The following is a 24,280-nucleotide window of genomic DNA, read 5'->3' on the forward strand; positions in this document are numbered from 1 at the left end:
TACAATTCACTTGCATAAAATGGGTTTAGAGATTCATTTAAATGGATTAAAATTAAAACCAAAGCTGAGGGTCAAGGATGCCCATTCCCTGTATTCCTGTTTTTCGTTTTTTATAATGCAAATATCAAAGGTATTTGGACACCAAATTTAGAACATAAAATTTTCAATATGCAGATATCATAGTCTTCAAAACTCCACTTCTTCATTCATGAAACTATCCAAACAATTGAGAAATAGTCCAAAAATATCGAATTACTCAATAAAAAATGAACCATCCCACCACTCAATCTTGGTCCTCCCGAGGTTTCTTCCTAATCCCCACCATCATAGGGAGTTTTTACGATTGTAAAGCCTTTGGCTTGCTCATTAGGGATGTGGACCCATACAATTGTAAAGCTGCTTGGTGACAACATGTGTTGTGAAAAGCGCTATATAAATAAATTTGACTTTGACTTAGTATTAAGTTATAAAACAAAGTAGACTGGACTTTATCGATGGCCCTATGTTCTCAGCACATATTTTTTGTGGGCATTGGGAAGTAATGAGAATGTGAATGAGCTTCAGGTAAAAATGATTTTTTGCCATAAAATACTAGTATTCCATAGAGTGTGACCTCTGGTGGTCAAGTGTGTGCAAACCAGTATCCATACTAACACTGACGGTGCTGCATAAATGTAATTTTAAGCCACTAAAAATTATGATGACGTTGATGACTTTCAACATTGGATGAGCCTTCCACATTCCCTAATTTCTTTCAATAAATTTCAACATCTTTTCATGTATCAACTACAGTACATTATCAAATGGATGAAGCCCAATCAGTCAGACAAACCTTGGAGAGAAATTGAACAAACCCTAACCAAATCACACACTTTGTTTCAGAAATTCAGTGCCACTCTGACAGCTTGGTAGAAACTACACATAAACATCCATATGACATTGCCCTAATTTCCCATGTGCAAAAAAATTCATGAATGGATATAAAAGGGTAAAACACATTCTTTGAATATCTAAAATGTAATTCAACAATAGGATTAAGAAAGGAAAACAACAGAATACTTTTCATATCGCTAACCATTGCCTGATATGAACAACAATCCTGATAACCTGGAACTCAAGGAAGATAATACTAATAATATTACTCACTGGGAAAACATACTAATAGATTTCACCTCAATGGAACACATTGCAGCTTCGATAAAACACATACATTAAATAATAGTTTTCTGAATCATCTGTAAATTCTGAATCACCTTATGTATAAATATTAAATTCCAAATATGTATATAATAAATTTTTTCTTGTTAGAAAAATTATGAACTCAGATTATGCTACTGTAATATAGTTTTTTTTGTATAGCTTTAGAATTATGTAGTGGTACTCAATTTTGACAGAGGAATGGCAGATAAGCCATTGGCCAGTAATGAAAACCTGACAAAGACAGAGCAAACTGCTGGCTGTGTTGAGTACAGGTGTAGTAGACCTTGGCCTTCTCGAGCTGAACCTGGGCATTCTTCTCCTTCTCCTCAGTGGCCAATGAGTCCTGACGGTCCGCCACACCCTGAGGGAAGAAAAAAAAACACAAGCAAAAGCAGTTAATTCATTAGATGGTGACACATCATGATAGTCCAAGAGAAATAAAAATGTAATGTGTTCAAATGAAACCTGACAGAACCTGTTTGATGGATACGGGGAGTGAAGCAGGTAGCCACTTGCAGTTACACCCTTCCAGTGTTTTATCAGTTACACTATTTCTGACATCAGTGTCTTATCTTGTTAGTCTCCAGTGACAAAGAAATAGTAGTTCTCTCCACTCCTCCACTCCCATGGAAGGGTAGAGGAAGAAAGCAAAGTTACCCTAGCCACCACTCTAAAACCGACATTGTTTCAGTTATAGAGTTACAGTTCAGTTACAGAGAATTGTTCCACATAGCCACCAATATGCAAGCAAATACTAGCGTGAATTTTTAAATTGGGATAAGCAAAATGATTTAAACCTACTTCAAATAAAACATACAGTCATGAGCCCCAGACCCCTCCCGTCGGTTGTGTCTACTTCTGTATATGTACTTCCTGTGGGTGTGGTTGTGTGGAGGTGTTGACCCGTCTTGTTAGTCTAACATGTTGTATGTGGTGCTCGTTATGTGTTGAATATATTTTGTGTGTGGTAGTATTGTACCGTGCTTGTCTTTGTGACTCCTAAACGTGTTCAGTGTTCAACGTAAGCGTTACGCTGTGTTATATACTCAATAAACCATGTGTTTTCCTGAATACCTGCATCCTGCTTCACCTCCCCTGTGACACATATATAGTATTACTCTCGGTCAAGCAAGTCAATTTTATTTTTATAGCTTTTTCACAACACATGTTATCACAAAGCAACTTTACAAATACATGGGTCCAGATCCCTAATGAGCAAGCCAGGCGGGGATTAGGAAGAAACCTTAGTAGGACCAAGACTCAAAATGTGACACCCCCTTTGTGAACACATCCCCCTTTGGGCAGCCCAACTAGTAGAAGTCCATTATTTTATAATTGTATTTTATTTTATAATTGTATTTTATAATTTTATAATTGTATTGTATAGTTGTATTTCTAGGCCGAGCAGTAGTTACTTATAAGTAACCTAAATAAATACTCTGGAATATTTAATCTGTACAACCACCATCAATAGGCAGTTTAGGCTGTGGTGTGAACTCCCACATGGATCGCAATTTCACCAAACTTGGAATCAAATGTAATCATTTAAAAAATAATGCGATCCACTATGGAGATGATTCCGTGCCTATTCGAAATGTAATCGCTACTAGGCAAAAATGGAAATGCAATCCACAAAATGCATTGCTTTTCCATACAAACATGCAGAATACGTGCCACAATGAAATGCAAAAGCACTATTACATTACATTTCAATGCACTTTAACTCTTTATTGAAAAACAATACACAAGAATTACCATTCAAAACCAAAACGCTGAATTTGTGCCAGAATTGAATATAATACAGCTCGAAATGTAATCACGGCACCGAGGTATTGCTTTTCACCGTACGGTATTTCTGACATAAATGTCTCCTTTAATTGTAATGATCACGAGATTGATTTAAACACTGATGTGATGAAAACATGCCACAATGAAAAGTAAAAGCTCCAGTGTGTGTGGATTTGTATTTAAAGAAAGAAATGCTGAATTCGTGCCAGAAGCCACCTTGAAATGCAATCGACTGAACGTCATTGTATTCCACTGTGTGTCTCTGCGAAGCTGTGTTTGTGCCAGAATGAAATCTAATCACTGTCCAATAGGAACGCTCGCCTGAATTTGGGGCAGGGCTTAGACTCCAGTCAGAAGCAATCGTTCATAGTTGGACTTGAAAGCAGCAGAAATGTCTTTTCACGACAGAATAAAAGAGGAAATAAACAGTCTAATTGGACAAATTGAGGCTGGTGCAGTTATAGATGACTACGTGCTTAACTTAATTAAGCTGAAGGTGCTGGACAATATTGAAAACGGACCTTGAAAGTGTCGTACATGTGCTTGAATTCCACCTTGTAAAGGTGGATGAACCCTGCAAACAGAGCTGAAGAGCGGAACACGACATCGACAAGCCACAGCGGAGCCCCCGCGATTGCTACCCGTATTTTCCAGATTATAAACCGCTACTTATTCCCTCTCGCTTTGAACCATGTGACTTATAATGAGGTGTGGCTTTTCTGTAGATGTTCCTTCACCCCAGTGTTAATTTCGTTGACGAATAATTTTCGTCATAGTTTTCGTCAACGAACCTTTTTTCACGACGAAAACGAGACGATAACTAAATAAAAAACTATGCGAAGGGATAAAAACGATGACGAAATTAATGGACATTTTCGTCAACGAGTAAAAACGAGACGAAAATATTGGCCAGCGACGACATCTAATCAGACCTGATTTAGTTTAGTGAAAGGTAGGGATAAGTTAAGAAGAGATCCAGCTGTAACTACTTTAGCGTACACGGATAGGCGGGACAAACCGGGTAACCGTCCAATCAGAACTAACGTCTTCACGTCGCACAGAACCCGGGAAGACCACACCAGCCTGTGAACTGTGGCCACTCATGAAATTCAACTCGATGTTAACTCGACAATGTCAGCAGGGAGAAAGATGAGCGGCGATATATGGACACATTTCTCCTTTGACTTTGAGAAAAAGAATACGGTGTGTAAACCATGTGTGACAATGATGTCGGGAAAAATACGACAAATGAAATGATATCAGCGGTCTATGACATTGTTGTTTTTACGGCACCCAGTTTTATATACAATGTAATATGCATTGTTCATAAACTACATATGCTTTTCAGGTAGATCGGACCTACTGGTCATCAATGGTTTATTATTGTTATGCTCAATAACTATAAGTTCAGGTCAAAAAAGTTGTTTGGAAATTTGTTTTTGTATATATTGCAAATACAAACAATAATATTCTGTAACTGGTTAATAAATGTTTCATTTTGTGCAAGAGTATATAATGACTATTACACTATATATATTTTAGTCAACTAAATTCTTTGAATAATTAGTCGACTAAATTCTAATGATAATTAGTCGACAAAAATTTGACTAAGACTAAAACAAATCCAAAGACTAAATTATGACTAAAACTAAATGACATTTTAGTCAAAAGACTAAGACTAAAACTAAATCAAAAATTGCTGTCAAAATTAACACTGCTTCACCCGTCAGGGGTGGAACAGAAAGTTAATCAGGTGGTAGGACAAAGATGTAAGTCAAAGAAGAAAGTGCTCATTTTCATTTAACTCATGCAAGCAGCAGGCACGACGGAGAATTTTTTTCAAACAAACTTGTGCCGAATTCAGAGTCTCCTCGTTTGCACACGCATAAAAACGCTACAGATGATATTCCGGAGTTACAGTGATTTTAACTTAGTTCATTGAGCACTCTAGTTTTGTCCTAACTAGATATTTAGACATAATACTGCTGTAATACTGCAAAGTCGTGGTCAGAGGTGAACTTCGTACGTGAAACCATTTTCTTGTGCAGTAAAATGTCTCATACAGCACCAAACTACTAAGCATTTTTAGCCGACTGGTCACCTGATAAACTAGTCGCTCGATAGATAACGTGAGGACGACCACATACAAATAATTAAGGTAGAGTTTGCAAATCTATGTGTTAAGCTGAACGTTTTCTGTTGTATAGGTTTTGTTAGGCAACATAAATTAACACACTGGTTTGTGAAAGAAGAAACGGGAAGTTCCCCATTACCTGTGAAAAATGCCCATCTGCATTCGTGTAATGAAAACACTCAGTAGCCTATAACTCCTTCTCGTATTTTTTGGTCTTTTTACTGTCTTTATTGTAGGCCTATATTATAGATTTAATAATTGCAAAATATATGCAACAAGGCCTGCAGACAGTGGGTAAACAGAGGTTAACTGAAAGACTTAAAAATGACTGTATATATTGGATATGGATTTTATCAGTTGGCGGTGTGACTTTTTCCATTGAAAACTCACGTTTAGAGAATGTTACAAATAAAAGTCAAATTTCATTCAACATGTGCTTGTAATGTTTTAAATAATGAAGTGTTCCACGTGCGCTAAAAAGTGCACGTGGAAATGGTTCAGAGGGGCAAGTTGAGTTTTGAGGTTTGCCTGGCCCAGGACCTTACAGGCATACAGCAGGCCTCTGAGCTTGCCCCTCTGAACCATTTCACCTGTGCGCTTTACTCAATATGCCATGTTTCCTGTTGGATTTGAGGCATAAAATGATGCTGGGCCAGGCCAAAGTCAGGTGTCTCATACATATAGGAACTAGTTATGTATGATGCAATTGAGGTTTGCCTGGCCCAAGACCTTACAGGCATCCAGCATACCTCTGAGCTTGCCCCTCTGAACCATTTCACCTGTGCGCTTTACTCAATATGCCATGTTTCCTGTTAGATTTGAGGCAGAAAATGATGTTGGGCCAGGCCAAAATGAGGTTTCTCTTACAGACAGTAACCGTTTACGTATGATGCATGTGTTGCTTGTCTGGCCCAACGCATTATAGGCATACAGCAGGCCTCTGAACTTGCCCCTCTGAATCATTTCAGTGCGCTTTCTGTGCGCTTACCTACTCAATATGTTGTGTTTCGTTCCTCTCTTAAGGAGTGACCTGTTCTTCATGATGCATTTGTTATTTCTCTGGTCCACCATCAATAAGGCCTTCAATAAGCTTCTGAACCTGCCCATTTAAATCCGTTCACTTATATGCCCACTGCTCAATATGCCATGTTGTGTGCTGGTATTTCTTCTTCCAATTAATTTGTGTTCTAGATTAGCATTTCTGTGTTTAGTTTTCAAATCTAAGAATATGTTTCCTTACGTTAGAAAAGCTGACGAATCCAATCATCATGTACAAATCGCATACAATTGGAACGACTTGAAATAGAAACCAATTTACATAAGGAATGCTTTCATTATATTTTTATTTTTTTTCTACATTCACAAAATCAGTATGGAAAACAATAACCTCTTAAAAGTATGCTCCTATGCTCGTTTGTTTAATCTATCTCTTTTAAACAAAGCGCGCAGCAAACACGCATCGTGAACATAACCTTTTTGAATAAGGAACCAACTTCAGCCGCCGAATAAGGAGCTGCGAATAAGTAACCAAACGAATCTCAAACTGCGAAGATTGTGGAGTGTAGTGGAGTGTAGTGGAGTGTTGTGTACGATAAGCTCATCTCGGCAACGCGATCGCTCTTTCTCACGCTGTATGCACGAGAACATTGTTCGTTTTTTTATACTGTATTTATGCGTAAAAATTAAAGCACTCTAAAACTAGAGTGCTCAATGAACTAAGTTAAAATCACTGTAACTCCGGACGTGTGCAAACGAGGGGCGGAATTCGGCACAACACGTTCGTTTGGAAAAAATTCTCCGTCGTGCCTGCTGCTTGCATGAGTTAAATGAAAATGAGCACTTTCTTCTTTGACTTACAACTTTGTCCTACCACCTGATTAACTTTCTGTTCCACCCCTGACGGGTGAAGAAAAATCTACAGAAAAGCCACACCTCATTATAAGTCGCATGGTTCAAAGCGAGAGGGAATAAGTAGCGGTTTATAATCTGGAAAATACGGGTAGCAATCGCGGGGGCTCCGCTGTGGCGGGTCGAGGTCGCGTTCCGCTCTTCAGCGCTGTTTGCAGGGTTCATCCATCTTTACAAGGTGGAATTAAAGCACATGTACGACACTTTCAAGGTCCGTTTTCAATATTGTCCAGCACCTTCAGCTTAATTAAGTTAAGCACGTAGTCGTCTGTAACTGCACCAGCCTCAATTTGTCCAATTAGACTGTTTATTTCCTCTTTTATTCTGTCGTGAAAAGACATTTCTGCTGCTTTCAAGTCCAACTATGAGCGATTGCTTCTGACTGGAGTCTAAGCCCCGCCCCAAATTCAGGCGAGCGTTCCTATTGGACAGTGATTAGATTTCATTCTGGCACGAACACAGCTTCGCAGAGACACACAGTGGAATACAATGACGTTCAGTCGATTGCATTTCAAGGTGGCTTCTGGCACGAATTCAGCGTTTCTTTCTTTAAATACAAATCCACACACACTGGAGCTTTTACTTTTCATTGTGGCATGTTTTCATCACATCAGTGTTTAAATCAATCTCATTACATTTAGTGATCATTACATTTAAAGGAGACATTTATGTCAGAAATACCGTACGGTGAAAAGCAATACCTCGGTGCCGTGATTACATTTCGAGCTGTATTATATTCAATTCTGGCACAAATTCAGCGTTTTGGTTTTGAATGGTAATTCTTGTGTATTGTTTTTCAATAAAGAGATAAAGTGCATTGAAACGTAATGTAATAGTGCTTTTGCATTTCATTGTGGCACGTATTCTGCATGTTTGTATGGAAAAGCAATGCATTTTGTGGATTGCATTTCCATTTTTGCCTAGTAGCGATTACATTTCGAATAGGCACGGAATCATCTCCATAATCCACTGAGGCACAGACTCAAAAATTTGGGTTAGGTAGTCATTCAAAATTTCTTTCTTTTTTCTAATCTTATGTTGAGTAGGATAATAAAAAGGTTAGGTTTGATTTCTGTATTATTAAAATTATTTGCTACATTTCAAACAGATGTGTGTGAGGTTGGCAGCTGCCCTCATTCTCCTGCTCCTCATTATACAGGTGTTTGTTTGTGAGTCTGTTGGGTGTCCCAGTCAGGATTCAAGACCTTTTCACTAAATATGGCACAACGCTCAGTTTCATTTTCAGTTTCAATTTTCATTTCAAGTCTCACTAATGCAGACAGCATGTGACAGAGTAACAGCACCATACCACTATAATGCAGTTCCTGTAGAATCTCTCATCATACGTTTTATATGATTAAACCATTTTTTTAAAGATTTATCAGGGTTTTTAATGACTTAAAAAATTTACCAATTGGACTGTGATTAAGCCTAACTACAAATGTAAATATACATTTAAAGATGAAATTATTGTCATGCTACAGCCCCGGACTCCTCAGTTTGGGTGTGTGTCTACGTAGTCCGTGTCCGTGTATGTACATTGGGGGTGTGGCTGGTGTGTGTGTGTGTTCACCCGTGACGTTAGTCTAATGTGTTTCACGCGGTGCTTGTTAGACGATGTGTATAAAGCATGTGTGTGTATCGTCCTGTGCTCGTCTTTGTCAGAGTCTCACGCCACTTTGTGAGTTTGTTAAATGTGCGCTGCCTGCGCTGTTCACCACAATAAACGTGAGTGTGTTGCACCCTGAAACCGCCCCCGTCATTAGGACTGCACCTTGGCGTTAAAATTACCGCCATAGTTTCAGTATGAGTGTGTGTAACTTGCCTTGCTGCACTGTGTCCAGTGGTCCAGGAGTCATGTTAATGTAAACTAGTGCTTTGAGGTCAGATGGATTCAATAGTGGCTTTCACCCATACCACCTGTAGGTTAACATTTCTACAGCAGATTATTATTCTCTCAGTAATGACTACACATTATTTGTGACCAGCAAAAACCCTGATGTGGGGGGAAAGCATTAAATTAACTGATTTGATAAGCTTATTGTACAAGATTATTTTTATTAGAAAATGGTAATAACACTTTTTAACACTTTGTCCTTGGAGAGGAAATATGAGGACATATGAGAGAGATTTCATGGGAGGAGAGAGGGCGGTATCCCATGAGGACAGTCCGGAGCTGAGCTTGTGTTTACTCATGTCTGCCACAGACATCTGCTCACCCAGCACCAGGTCTTCTGCCACTAAGTGTCATGCAGCGTGCTGTACTCAATCCTGCTGAATTATTAAAGAATATCCCGCACAAAGAGAGATGTCCAGAACTCTCCAAACCTTAAAGCCCTGTTCCTCTACCTTATGGAGTCCTCACGCTAATTCAATTACATGAACAGCAGTCAATTCCACAGGAGTCAGACTAGGTGGCTTCCATTTTAGGGTTGCAGTTCCACATGATTCTAGATACTCAGGGTTATAGTTGTGTTGAAAATTTAGCTGCCAAAGTCACATGAATCAAATAAATCAAATAAATTTTTATTTATATAGTGCGTTTTACAACAGTTGTTGTCACAAAGCAGCTTTACAAGTGTCCGAGTCCTAGCCCCCAGTGAGCAAGCCAAGGGTGACAGTGACAAGGAAAAACTCCCTAAGGGCATGAGGAAGAAACCTTGGGGGACCCATCCTCCTCTGGCCGCCGGTCACCATGACAACAATTAGTTGTCATTAGTCACTCAGTCACATAAATCAGCATTCTCAGTTTGAACTGGACTAGGTTGTCCTGACCATGCCTTAATGCATTAAGTTGCCATGTGATTAGATTAGAGTTTAGCATTAACGAGCAGTTGAACAGGTGTACCTAATAAAGTGGCAGTGAGTCTACACAGGTGTGTTATTGTCTCAAGGGTGGTGTTTTACTCCACTCTCCTCTACTTTCTCTTTTTTCAAGTGCCACACTGTTAGTGTCTTTCCCAGAGGTGGGCAGTAACGAAGTACATTTACTTAAGTACTGTACTTAAGTACAGTTCTTGAGTATTTGTACTTTACTTAAGTTGATTTTTATTTAAATACTTATGACTTTCACTTCACTACAGTTGAATAACAAATACAGTACTTATCACTCCACTACATTTCTGTCCAGCTCTCGTTACTCGTTACTTCCACACACAACTCTCCTCCCCTCCCCCGATAGTATTTTCACAGGTGACAGCCTATCAGCAATCATGTGTCTGTGAGGTGTAAAATCAAGTTCGGTGTCGCTAGTCGTTCTTTTCCTAAATAACAGCAACATGAGCGGAGACGGCGGTGATGGAGCATGCCAGGGTTGCCAACTTTTCAAAATCGCTTGGAGGGAGATTTGAACCTGGACTTGGTGGCGAGTGTAAATTGTTGATTGGGGGGTGGCGAACGTTACCGGGGCGGTGAAAAATGGACACAAATTAAGTATTATATCGCGATCGCTGGTGGTTGATAGATATAGATCAGAGGTAAATAAACTAGATTTTTTTTCGGCGTGAGATATCGGAACTGTGGCGTGAGAGCGTGTGAAAACGGTCAAATGCGTGTGTCTCACGCTCAATGCGTGAGAGCTGGCAAACCTGGCATGCTCTTTTGCACCCATGGCCATATCTCGACAAAATGTTCCAGTTTTCTGAACGGATGAATCATTCCTATCGTTTTAAATGCATGCTTTGTTTGCCAAAAACAAACTATATCACTGCATACCAAAATTCACCGTCCCACCTGAGGAAGTATATTATGGTATGCAACCTAAATGTTTTGTTAAGTGACTATGTAGTCAGAGGAGCTTTGCAGTAAGGCTAGTGAAATGACTTTGCCTGCTCACTCCACTGCTAGGTCTGCTAGGATCACTATAAATAATGTTAACATTATATTGGCAAGTAATTCAAACTACGGAAACATCAATAAGGGAAACCGTGTGGGTTAATCGAATCTTGTCAAATAATGTTTCCATTCTAATGTCAGTGTAGAATTAATGTCAATAATTCTAATGTGGCTGTGATTTCTAGTTTGAAAAGAGTTTGTTAGCATGTTGGGTGGCATGGAGTTGGTGGGCTTTAGCCATACTGCAAAAGGTTGTAGCAAGGTTAGACTACCAAGATGCCACACTGCTAATTTTACTTTGTCTTTGTTTATATTGACTGTAGCATAATGTTGTATTGGATGACTGAATACCTAACTAGCAAAGAGAGAAAACCGTCATTTTATTATTGACTTTTAATATGGTAACATAATTTGCTTAAACAGGTTAGGCTAGGCTAATCAGTGAATTGTGGTTTTAGAAAATGTTTTTGTTCCTTAAACTAAAGTGTAGGTTAAACTTTTCTGCTACCACTACCTGAATGATGTACATCATTGGAATATGCCTTATGGATTATTATCAAAGACTGTATGAATATTATGCCCAAAGAGGATTTGATAGGATGTATAATACTTTTAAACTATAACTTTTTTACAAATGTGACGGAAGGTGTACTTTAATACTTAAGTATTTTTAAAAGCAAGTACTTCAGTACTTTCACTTAAGTAAGATTTTGAACATGCAACTTTCACTTGTATCGGAGTAGCATTTGACCAGTGGTATCTGTACTTTGACTCAAGTAATGAAATTGAGTACTTCGTCCGCCTCTGGTCTTTCCCCACTAGGCTGGGTGCGACCTTATTTGCTTCTGTTACCTTGTCTACCCTTCCTCATGCTGACTTACTTCTCTCCTGCTGCATACAGCTAATCATACTTCCCTCTCTTCCCTCATCAGTGAACCCTCTGTGCCCTCTCACCTCAAGATCTGAAAGATCTACCCTGACTGCCCAAGGCTAACAGATGTACTGTGTCTTAAACAGAAAGAAATAAGTACTGCAGAAAGATGGTCAATGAAATTCTAGATTCATTCATACAAATTTCTCCTTTCCAGTATCAACCTACTACACAGGAAAAAATGAAAAACTATCTCTAGCATGTGATCCAAGCTCTTCAGTTTTTCCCCTTTCTGTCTTGCCTCAGAGGATTTTGTCACCTTTGTGGAGGTTGCAAGAATCTGTCAGCCCAATCCATTAGACAGCCCATGCCTCAGACATTTAGACCTTCAAGAAAGTCTTGTCTTGAAACAACATCATTCAAGTGTCATGGGACTCTTTTCTGTCCCAGCTCCCAGATGATGAAACAGACTTCCACCGTATATTTGAACAACTGAGTCCCATGATAGACAAATGTCTATTTGTGTAGTATTTAAATGATCACTCATTTTGAACTTATTGAAATATCACATTGACATTGTCTTGTAATATCATGAATTGCACTGCTATTGACTGAAAGATACACTGAAGTAACTCTCTTAGCACTTACTGTTGTATTTATGATATGCACATGCTTAATTTGTAATTCTGTACAGACATCAGCATTTTCTTCTGTATCCATCAGTATCAGTTAAGTGGTAAGATATTGTACTGGCTAGGATGCATTTCTTGGCTATTTTTGTATAATTTATAGAGCTTCTGTGTTCTGAAAACATTTTGCTGTTAATACATCTACTGCTGTGTTCAGCCTTTGTTAAATTACTACATATATATAAAAAAAAAGTTTAAAAAAAAATCTCAAATGTAAGTCATGGAAATCACTGGATTATATTCTATCAACACTTATATTTCCAAATATATATGTGTCTTGTAGATTTTCCCCTGAATTTTACATTTATTCACTAGTTTACCGTAACTAAATTTGTCATATGGTGTGACATGAATATTATTGTGAATTAAATAAAAAAGGGATATAATGTAATAATGTAAGTCAATTATCCTGATTCTTTATCATTACTATTTAAAAGTATACCATTTCTCATGTGCAAATATGCTACATTTTGTATTAATTTGCTTCATCAACACTCATAAGAAGCAGAGGTGGGGACTCGAGTCACATGACTTGGACTCGAGTCAGACTCGAGTCATTAATATTAAGACTTTTGACTTGACTTGAAAAAATATTCAGAGACTTAGACTTGACTTGGACTTTTACACCAATAACTTGGGACTTGATTTGGACTTGAACCTGTTTACTTGCAAAGACTTGATTTTTTTTACCCCAAATCTAAATTTTAAAACGCATATTAATATTTATAAAGTGTGCCCCATTAATTTCATTTCCGTCCTTCTGACGCAGACCTGTGTTACACCAGATTCTGTGACCGTCGAGTTTTGTGACCACAGGGGGCGCTATTTCACAGTTTCTGTTCAGAGGCACAAACGCTTTACGAATGCTACGTAAACTACTGATGCACTTTCTTTACTCGTTTTGTTGGTGTCCACGAGCCAAAATATGACATGTTTATATTTACATTTTATCGTCTCTTAATTACGTAAACAAGATTTACCATCCCCTCACCATTGCAGCCAACAAAGAAATCATGAATGGGATGTACAGGTGAGCCTTTTTAACTGGGGTCACCAATTCTGACGGCAGCCATCAGAATATGTGACCCCGCTGAATCTCCAGGTAACAATAGTAGACCGTGAGCCCACAATAACAGAAAACAATGAAAAAATAACCCTAACCTTTTATTAGTCTATATTTAAACATTTTATCCAAACCATTCGTAATGACAGCATCTTGCTTACGATGAAGCTTGCTATTTTCGTGTAAAATGATGTAACGAAACATTCTTGTTTAAGTACATTTATGTAATTAGGAGAAGATAAAATGTAAATGATCTGTCATCTTTTGGCTGGCGGACACCAACAAAACGAGTAAAGAAACGCATCAGCGTAGCATTCGTAAAGCGTTGGTGCCTGTAAAAAAAAAGACTCGAAAGGACTTGAAATTCCAAGTTTCAGACTTGGGACTTGACTTGACGGTTGCCTGTCTTGACTCGAGACTTGACTTGAGTTGACTGTCTTTGCTTGAGACTTGACTCGGGACTTGAGGATAAAGACTTGGACTTACTTGAGACTTGCAAAACACTGACTTGGTCCCACCTCTGATAAGAAGACTTTTACTCATAATCTTTCAATATACTTCAAATTAATTTGTGAGTATCTTGTTATAAAAGTACCAAAATTCATGTAAATATTGCTGACACTATTCCCCATCAGCCACATTGTTGAGTTTATGATTAATTATCAAAAAGCCTGAATTTTTTTCAAAATTCTGAATGTCCACACCAAATTACATGGTGTCACGTCATATGATGAATCATCAAACAACCAAACAACCAAACTTGGTTTGACAGGTGACTGAAATAATTTTTAGTTACAGCAAAAATCACAAAATTGTTGAAGAACATTGATATTGTATCATTAAAATCTGTTAAAAGTGTGCCATCTCTCGTCATCTAATAAAATCTGCCTCAAACTAAATAAAGGGAAACATTTGAGTGACAAAATGATGCAGTTTGACATGGATTTAGCTTGAAAATGGGATAGCAGGAATTCAACAAATTGAGTTGGTGTAGATATTAAATGTGAATAATATAATGATATATTATCAAAATGTTAAAAGTATAAAATATTCTATAAACTATTAACTATAAAAATGTATCAGGACCATTATTTATGTATTCCTGCACAGTTTTTATCATATAGTGTGGCAAAATGATCATATGGTGTGACAAGAAAACCCCCACCCTTCAAAGGTCTCCAAACAATTGCCCGTTTAAAAAAAGGAATATGGTGTCGCACATCCATTTTTGTGACAAAATGTTTTAGTTAAGGGTGGCTTCAAAGTGTTATGCCTGAACCTTTAGCCAAGCAGACTCAAAGGTAGACATCTGGGTTATCAATATATTATTGAGTAAACAGAAAATTAATTAATTTTCTTGTTTTAATTCAAAATCTAACTTTGTGAAATGTGCTTGGGACAGTCACGCCATATGAGCTTTTTCTAGTTTGGCTGAAAATTGTGAAAAAATGGAATGTTAATCCCATGAATGCTCTGTAAATCCATATAAAACAGCACTTTCTGAACAATATCACCAGTTTTTTTTTACATATTTTTCTATAATTTAAGACACTTTGGACAAAAAAAAAAGCCATGTCATGTCAACCACCCATATATATATTTTACATATATATAATTTGTGTATATACACAGTTTCCAGAGAAACAGAACATACATATGTGTGTGTTTTCAGGAGGTGGACGTAGCCCCTTAGTTCCAGTGAAAGGAACTCTGAATGCTTCAGCATACCAATTCCATGCTCCCAACTTTGTGGGAACAGTTTGGAGCTGACCCCTTCCTCTTCCAACATGACTGTGCACCAGTGCACAAAGCAAGGTCCATAAAGACATGGATGGCAGAGTTTGATGTGGATGAACTTGACTGGCCTGCACAGAGTCCTGACCTCAACCCAAGAGAACTCCTTTGGGATTAGAGTGGAGACTGAGAGCCAGGCCTTCTCGTCCCACATCAGTATGTGACCTCACAAATGCACTTCTGGAAGAATGGTCAAAAACCCCCATAAACACACTCCTAAACCTTGTGGACAGCCTTACCAGAAGAGTTGAAGCTGTTCTAGCTGCAGAGGGTGGACCAACGTCATATTGAACCCTACGGATATATATTAGGGGTGGGATGCGATTAAAAAAATTTATCGAATTAATTAGAAATTTGTAATTAATTTATCGAAATTGTGACGCGGGAGGCGGCAGACGGACGAGACACAGAATCCTTCTTTAAATCCAACGTCACGTTTATTATTACGTATATAGCGCTTTGTTTAGCGCACAGAAAACATGCACACACAACGTGCAGACTCAAACATTAGACAACGACGAGCACAAAACACTGCGCGAACGCACATTAAATAGACAGACCACATCAACCCCACGTGATGACGAGACGAGCCACAGGTGAGACGGATAATGACAAGACGCACCCACACACATGGAGGTACACAGACGCAGACGAATAGACGCAGACAACATTAACACACGCCCCAAAGGAAGGGTTCGGGGACCGTAGCGTGACAGACGCCCCCACCAAGGGCACTACCCGTCCCGGGGTGCCAACAGGACTGAGTGCCCCGAACCCACATCGATGGGCGGATCTGAAGCGCCCAGTCCTGCGTCTGGGAGATGACCGCCCTCGGCGGAGAGTCCGCCACGCACAGTCTAGAACACCCTCCCTGGGAAGACGGGGGAAAACACGTTAGACACATTTAACGGGACATTCACAAACACACACACAGGTACACTTACACATAGTGGAACGAAAGGGAAAACGGGTTAGGCACACAAATGGGAAGACTTACGATCACTGGCATACACAAACGTGAAACAGGCGCCAGACTACGCGCCAGGAGTAGAGCGACAAGGGGAGAAAGATCGGGAGCTGCCGGTGCTGCAGCGGACGGTCCTCCTCCGGTCCTTGCTGCGGACCCTCCGCTGGGTGCAGCGCGACCGGTGGACTTGCCGGGTGCTGCGCGACCGGCGGACTTGCCGGGTGCTGCGCGACCGGCGGACGTGCCGGGTGCTGCGCGACCGGCGGACGTGCCGGGTGCTGCGCGACCGGCGGACGTGCCGGGTGCTGCGCGACCGGCGGACGTGCCGGGTGCTGCGCGACCGGCGGACGTGCCGGGTGCTGCGCGACCGGCGGACGTGCCGGGTGCTGCGTGACCGGCGAACGTGCCGGGTGCTGCGCGACCGGCGAACGTGCCGGGTGCTGCGCGACCGGTAGACGCCCCGAGCGGACCGCCTGGGAGATCCCCTGCGGTCTCCATCTCCTCCTCCTCTTCTCCTTGGTCCCACTCCATGGACTGCTCCGGGCTGCCACCCCAGGAGCAGTCCATCATCTCTCCTCCGTAACGATCGGAGGATGGGACCGTCTCTGGTGTCCACCTCCCCTTTACAGTCCCAGCGGAACACTCAGAGGGAGGCGGACTGCCTTCCTCCTCCGACTCAAACTCCTCCACCTCCTCATCGTAGCCCACGGCGGGGGAGGAGCGTTCTGACGGAGGGTAATCATCGTCTTCCTCCTCCTCTTCCTCACCGTAGCCCACGGCAGGTGCGTTGCACTCGAATGGAGGGTAATCGTCGTCCTCCTCCTCCTCCTCCTCGCCGTAGCCCACGGCAGGAGCGGAGCACTCAGACGGTGGGTAGTCCTCCTCATTCCCCTCTCCCCCACCATAATCCACTGTGGGGGCGTAGCAAACGGAGGGAGGGTAATCCTCCTCCTCGCCGTAGTCCACGGTGGAGGCGGAACAAACCGAGGGAGCCTGATCGTCCTCTTCCTCCTCGCCCTCCGATTCCTCCCCCTCGAACTCGCTCTCAGGGGTCTTCTCTGTGGAGCAGAGTTCGAGGGAGCCGACCCTCAGGGGCGAGAGGTCTCTGGTGGGAGAGGGGTGTCGCTCCCTCCACATCCGCACCGCGGTCTGGTGGAAATACTCCGCCAGTTCCCCAGTGCTGGCCTCCCGAGCCCGGAGCAGCATGATGCTGCATAAAGGGTCCTGCTCCATAAGGTTGGGAGTTACGGTGGTCGCACGGTGTTGGGCAGGAGTATGTCGCCGCTTGCTGGGGCGCTGGCCCCTCTTTGGCCGGGTGGCGTAGCCTGGCATATTTGTGGTGTCTCAGACGGCTCGTCGTTCTGTGACGCGGGAGGCGGCAGACGGACGAGACACAGAATCCTTCTTTAAATCCAACGTCACGTTTATTATTACGTATATAGCGCTTTGTTTAGCGCACAGAAAACATGCACACACAACGTGCAGACTCAAACATTAGACAACGACGAGCACAAGACACTGCGCGAACGCACATTAAATAGACAGACCACATCAACCCCACGTGATGACGAGACGAGCCACAGGTGAGACGGATAATGACAAGATGCACCCACACACATGGAGGTACACAGACGCAGACGAATAGACGCAGACAACATTAACACACGCCCCAAAGGAAGGGTTCGGGGACCGTAGCGTGACAGAAATTAATCGCATTTTAATTGCATTTCAGTATTTAACATGATAAATATTAATTTAAGTTTGAATGATGAATGAATCAATGAACATAATCATAAACTTCAACATCTTGTTTATTTTTCCACCAGTCTACTACACAGGGGTGGGTTTCCCGATAACGAACGATCTTAGAAAGTTACGAACATCTTTAAGAACGACGTAACTTTAAGAACGCCAAATTTACGAGTGTTTCCCAAAAGCCTTCGTAGTCTCCAAATTTACGAACGAGTTCTAAGTAGTTCTTAGTTGACTCCGCCTCTGCAGCTGCACTGGAAAATCTCTGCTAGTCGAAAATTGAACCACCGATTTACATACATTTTTTCATAATTACGCGGCAAAAGCATCATTGGCAAAATGACAATCATAAAAACTAACAACTAATAAGTGTTGACATTTCAAGTATAAGGAAAAAATGAGTAGAACATATTATTACCTTTGCAATTCTGACCGATCGTAGGCTTTTATCAAGGCTATAAATAGGGCACACAATTAACCTTTCACACGTTATTCAAAACCATGGCAAACAAGCAGAGATAATGAAACTTTGTCGAGTGAACTGAGCCAAAAACAAAAGTATAGCCTACTATTTTCAATAACTCGAGGAAGTTCATCAAATTCAGAAAAAAACAAAAAAAAACTAGTCAAGTCAAAAATAAGGGGGCAGGACTCAGAAAGGAGAGGGCTAAGACTGGTGGAGGTCAAATGTCCACAAGTGCCTTCACTGATGAGGAGGAGAAGGCACTGGGGATAATGGGCCCCACAGTTACTGAAAGGACACCAGGGGATTTGATACAAGCTTCAGAGTGGATACCCACTGTCAGCTAGTATATATATATATATATATATATATATATATATATATATATATATATCTTTTATATATATATATCTTTTTGCTGCATGGCGAAGCAATGCTTTAGTAACAGCATGCACACATTTATGTCAGCTTTGCTTAGTCCGTAGGCATCACCAACAGTCTGCAGAACAGACTGTGGCATGGAGCTATGGGCAAAATTCTGTATTCAGGCGAATTACATGGCTTCGTGGATTATGTCGTCTTCTTAAATTATGTCTTCTATTCAAAGCCAGTACTCTGAAGAGCTGCTATGTTCATCACACAAGCACAATTGCTAGCCTTAATCCAAGTTACTTATATGTGCTACCGATTAATCAATCCATTTTATTGGTTAAATTAAAACAAGCTTAATAGGCCAACTTGTATCCATTTCTTTGCAAAGAATACATTAATTTTGAGTCTGAAACGCTGTTGACTGCATTTTTGAAGTAGGACTGCACGAGAGCTTCGAGTTAAGAAGTACTTAGTGAGTTACGAATGGGTCCGGAGATTCTTAACTTACGAACAACTATAAGAACGACGTAAGTTACGAAGAGTTTCGGGAAACACTCGTAAATTTAAGAATATTCGTAAGTACGAGGTTACGAAGTACTTAGAGTTACGAACGTTTCGGGAAACCCACCCCAGACCAATAGATGAGTGCAGAAAACAGAGCAAACAGTTTTCAGAACACTGGAAATTCTGACCAAAAATGTTGTTTAATTTTGGGAGTTTTGCTCAGGATATTGGAAGAATGAGAAGAACTGAAGTAAATCAGAACATGTTTTTAATACCATTTTAGATGGTATACTTTTTCTTTAATTTCCCAGGCCTCTGCCACAGGCATCTCCAAAGTGCCTAGAAGTGGCTCAAAGCAAATAACTGGATCTTCCATTAATCATCTATAATATGAGCTGTCACACCAAGATAATTCTTGTTGCTAACAGAGGTCCAGTGATCCCCAGTCAGAGCCACATTTGTGGCGCTCTTCACAATAACCTGTTTTACTTCCCTTTCCTCATCATACAGCTGCTGGATTTTCTTCGACATTGTCTTTCTGGACGGCAGTTCATAACTTGCATCAGCTGATGCAATTTACAGCGCTTCTTGTAAGAGAGCCGTCTACAGTCCACTGCAATCCATCTCGCCACTGAATTGGTCAATTTGTCTGACGTGGACTTTGACATTTTGTTTCTTAATTTGAACCCCGACATGTAGTCGAGTGTTGACTGGCGACACTGTACTAGGAATACATTTAGCATGCCAAGTTATCATTACTACCATGCGTGTTAGCCCCAACATGTTTTGCGTTAAGGTGGTAACGAAGGGTGGAAGTGCTCCTGTGTTAAGCGAACTCATTCCTGTATAAAGTGCAAATAACACTATTTTTGTTTGTACTTCTGTAACCCGGGCAGATTGAAAATAAATATATTTCAAACCCAATTTGGTGGAGAAATGTTTACTTTGTGGGTCTGGGTAACAACATATTACCCTAAGCTCAGAATTAGATTTCTGGGCAAGAAAGTGCTCCAACTACACATTATACAACCAGCTGAAAGAATACATCTTACAGTTTACAAAAGAAATTGTCAGTATGTATATATCCATGCAGTTCTAATATTACCCTGCTACAAAACAGTTCCAAAATTAGGAATCTAAATAAATTTCAAATAGTTCTAAATGCCACAGCCAGAGTTCTGACTAGAACTAGAAAATTTTATCATATTAGACCAGTCCTATCAGCCCTGCATTGGCTCCCAGTTAAATACCGTATTGATTTTAAAATTCTTTTATTGACCAGGTACAGATCCAGGGGTTCATAGACGAAGGGTTTTATGGTAGACTGGGGCGCTGGTGCTGTCGTCCTGTCACTGCTCGTGGTCACTCAAGTTTGTTGATGGTGCAGTGGATGGATGCCATTGTCTCAGAATGCCCCCAAGCCTATGTTACCTTCTGGTTCTGCCTTTTTTAGTTTTAGTTTTTATTTTCTTGAGGAACACTGAGATAAGGAGAGACAAGCCTTTTCCAGAGATCTATCCTGGGCCAGCCACCTCCTGCCTAACCGGATATGCCTACACCAAAATGGACATTATCCCTTACATGTCTAAATTGTTCTTCTGTCTAAATTGTTGTCATTGGCATGGTGACCAGCGTCGGCCAGAGGAGAATGGGTTCCCCCCCTGTGTCTTGGTTCCTCTCAATGTTTCTTCCTCATGCTCTTAGGGAGTTTTTCCTTGCCACTGTCACCCTTGGCTTGCTCACTTGGGGGCTTGGACTCAGACACTTGTAAAGCTGCTTTGTGACAACAAATAAAATAAAATAAATATATAAATAAAATGTGATTGATTGATACCTCAATAATAATAATAATAATAATAATAATAATAAAGGGGTACCCCACAAAAATTGTTATGCAGGTCCTCTGTGAAGTAAAAGAAATATGGTGGAGTAAGAGGTCTTACTCCACGCGCAGGATGGCAATCGACGAACTCAGATCTCTTGTGTAGAAACCCAGATGATGTCTCTTCAGTCCGAAACAATCCTGTCATAAGCATGAAAAGACTCACACTGGAGACACTCTTTGCTTATAGGGCGATAATACGCAACCAGCACAATACTCAAGGCACAGAACGTGCTTTCCCGTGCTTCATCTGCGATAGCAGAAAGTGAGGCAAGTACATACATACCACACAGTTGTAATTAAGTGCCAAAAACCCTTTTACGACCTGCCTCTCAACATACGGCTGCACTACACTTAAAGAGACAAGCTACCATCTTTGAATGTAGAAGAATTAAAATAAAAATAATTTTAAAAATAAACACCTGGTTACACTTCCATCTGGAAGTTTCTTATATTTAAATGTCCCATCCACCAGTGTATCATCTTATTGTGCGTCCATATAATCTGTACACCTGGAACTCGTGCACTGAGAAACATTCCACAGTGCAAAAGTGTCTCATGCGTTAAATGCGTTAAAATGCGTTACTTTTTTTAGTTAGTTATTTTCCCTGTAATCAATTAATCGAAATTAACGTGTTAAAGTCCCACCACTAATGTGTGTGTGTGTGTGTGTGTATGTGATCTTCATACATAAACATAAATTGTGGGCCTTGTCATTATTTCACACCAGTGGTGGACAGTAACGAAGTAAATGTAATTCGTTACTGTACTTAAGTAACATTTCCATGTATCTGTACTTTACTCAAGTACTTTTATTTGGTAAGACTTTATACTTTTACTTCACTACATTTCAAAGCGAAACTTTCTACTTTTCACTTCGTTACATTTACAGAAATATCTCGTTCCTTTTTTATTTTTAAATCAACGCTTAATAAAATATCGAAAGGTCCGTATGTAACAGACTATAACCAATCAGCGCTCAGTAAGAGATTAAGACTTGTACGCTAAATGGCTGAGGATCTGACATGGCTGCAACAGAAAACAGTGTGTATGTGTCCCACGTAGGGATGCAAATTATCGATTAATTCATTAATCGTTAGTTGATTGATCTTATCGATCGACTTTCGATTAATCGATAAGCGGCGTTTTCCACCAGAATTTCAGTGTTTCAATAGGGCTTTAAAAAATATTAGCTAAATATACTGCTCAAAAAAATTAAGGGAACACTAAAATAACACATCCTAGATCTCAATTAATAAAAATCTTTGAAATCAGTTGAAAATCTCTCATTTCTACCCATTTGCACAAGAGCAGTTGAAATTGATTCACAATCAGTGTTGTTTCCTATCTGAACACGAAGTGTGGATGACTTGGAGTTAAATTGTGTTGTTTAAGTGTTCCCTTTATTTTTTTGAGCAGTGCACTTTGGTCAAAAAGTATATATTATATTATGATAATTATATTGTATTATATGATATATTGCTCAAGTAATTATGCATTAGGAATTTTTTATGGTATAACAAAATGCATTCTTTCATTTAAAAAAGGAATAAATTAAGGACTGGCTCCGTTCTTGCATTTGAAACATTAGACATTTTAAAAAATGTAAAAAAAAAAAATGTAAAGAAGAAATTAAATAGAGAGCCAAACAGAATATTATTGAGCCTATGCTTGGACAATGTTTTTAGCGTTGTCGTGAACACACGCTGTAACGCGACCGGCGAGTGCCCAAGTCTCCACAACATCATTGAGCTTGTCAGTTAAACTGTCAGCGGTGTGTCTATCCGACATGTTCGTCGTAATCAGCACTGCAGATTTTAGCTGCCAGTTCTCGTCAGTGTAGTGGCACGTCACGGTAATGTAACTTTATGTTGTTAGAGTCGTCCAACAATCTGTTGTAAGGGCTACAGCAGTAGTGGTAGCTAGCTTTGTTTTAGCTCACTCTTCATTTTTCATAGCGAGCTTCGAAAACGCTCGCCTTCCCAGTGTAGCTGTGATTTTAGGTTGACCAGGTGCACTGGTGATATGCAGGACAGCTGCATGCACGGTGTTCAAATGATAATTGAGTGAGCTAGTGGAACTGTTGTACTTCAATAGCGCATTACACAGAGAACATTTGACTTCTTAGCCTAAATTAACAATGTTGAAATTGTAGCGACTACTAGACTACTACTCCTCGCAGCGAGTTCCCTAACAGACAGGCACGGCGCCTGTGTGCGCCAGGGGAGGGGAAGAGAACAGTGCTATTGTTTGAGTTGCGTGGAAAATAAAGTTTCCCTCCTCGGGATTTTCTGGATTACGCAGTTTCTGCCTCGTTTCCCGAACCCGCTTCAAAATGGTCCCACCCCGCACGTCTTTTCGCCCGCTTCATTTTGTTTTCCACTCTGGTCTTTCGCGACACATGTTCACCTCTCGTTCTTACACTCTGTTCAAGTTACTACAGGAGCGCTCTCTAACGCTTAATCGTGATTAATACATTTTGATCGAGTAACATCTTAATCGACAATTAATCGAAAGTCGATTAATCATTTGCATCCCTAGTCCCACGTTAAAGCCGGGGACACATACATGGAAATTTGGCCAAGCGAAGTGGACTTCGCAATTAATTCCTATGAGGGAGGTGAAGGCAAGTAAATATGAGCGAAGCAAAGCAAAATTATTAAAATTATTATTATTATATTAATTATTATTAATTATTCGGCCAAGTTTAATATTATGAGTTCAGTTGGTTGGGCTGCACACAGTTCTAGTTCTAGGTGCTAGAGCTTCTAGCTTCCCTGTCCCGCCATGTGGTGGACAACAGAACCTCAGAAAAAGTCCCCCAAGCTGGACTGAAGTGGCCGGTTCAAAATTATTGTTCTGTTTGGTGGTGAATTTTGTTTTCATATTAAACGGTTTGTCTACTTGTCTACCTTTCTAGTGTGAATTATTAATATGGATAAAGTTTGGAAATTAATGTTGTGAGGATAATATAGGCTAGTTTTGAGTGTTTTGTGTTTGCTAGGCAAATGTAAGGCACTGTTTCCTGTTCACCTGTTGATCGAGTAGGCCTAGGGGTT

General features: G+C 40.3%; 1 protein-coding gene across 2 annotated transcripts in view; it reads right to left on the reverse strand.

Moving 5' to 3' along the window:
- Window positions 1-24,280, reverse strand: part of cacnb2b (calcium channel, voltage-dependent, beta 2b) — a 93,738-nt gene that overhangs the window by 60,986 nt on the left and 8,472 nt on the right. For both annotated transcript variants that reach the window (XM_076984771.1, XM_076984772.1), the window contains one exon: window positions 1,484-1,561. In XM_076984771.1, coding sequence (XP_076840886.1) covers window positions 1,484-1,561 — 78 coding nt within the window. The remainder of the gene's footprint in view (window positions 1-1,483; window positions 1,562-24,280) is intronic.

The sequence above is a fragment of the Brachyhypopomus gauderio genome, unplaced genomic scaffold (assembly GCF_052324685.1).
Source record: "Brachyhypopomus gauderio isolate BG-103 unplaced genomic scaffold, BGAUD_0.2 sc34, whole genome shotgun sequence".
Lineage (NCBI taxonomy): Eukaryota > Metazoa > Chordata > Actinopteri > Gymnotiformes > Hypopomidae > Brachyhypopomus > Brachyhypopomus gauderio.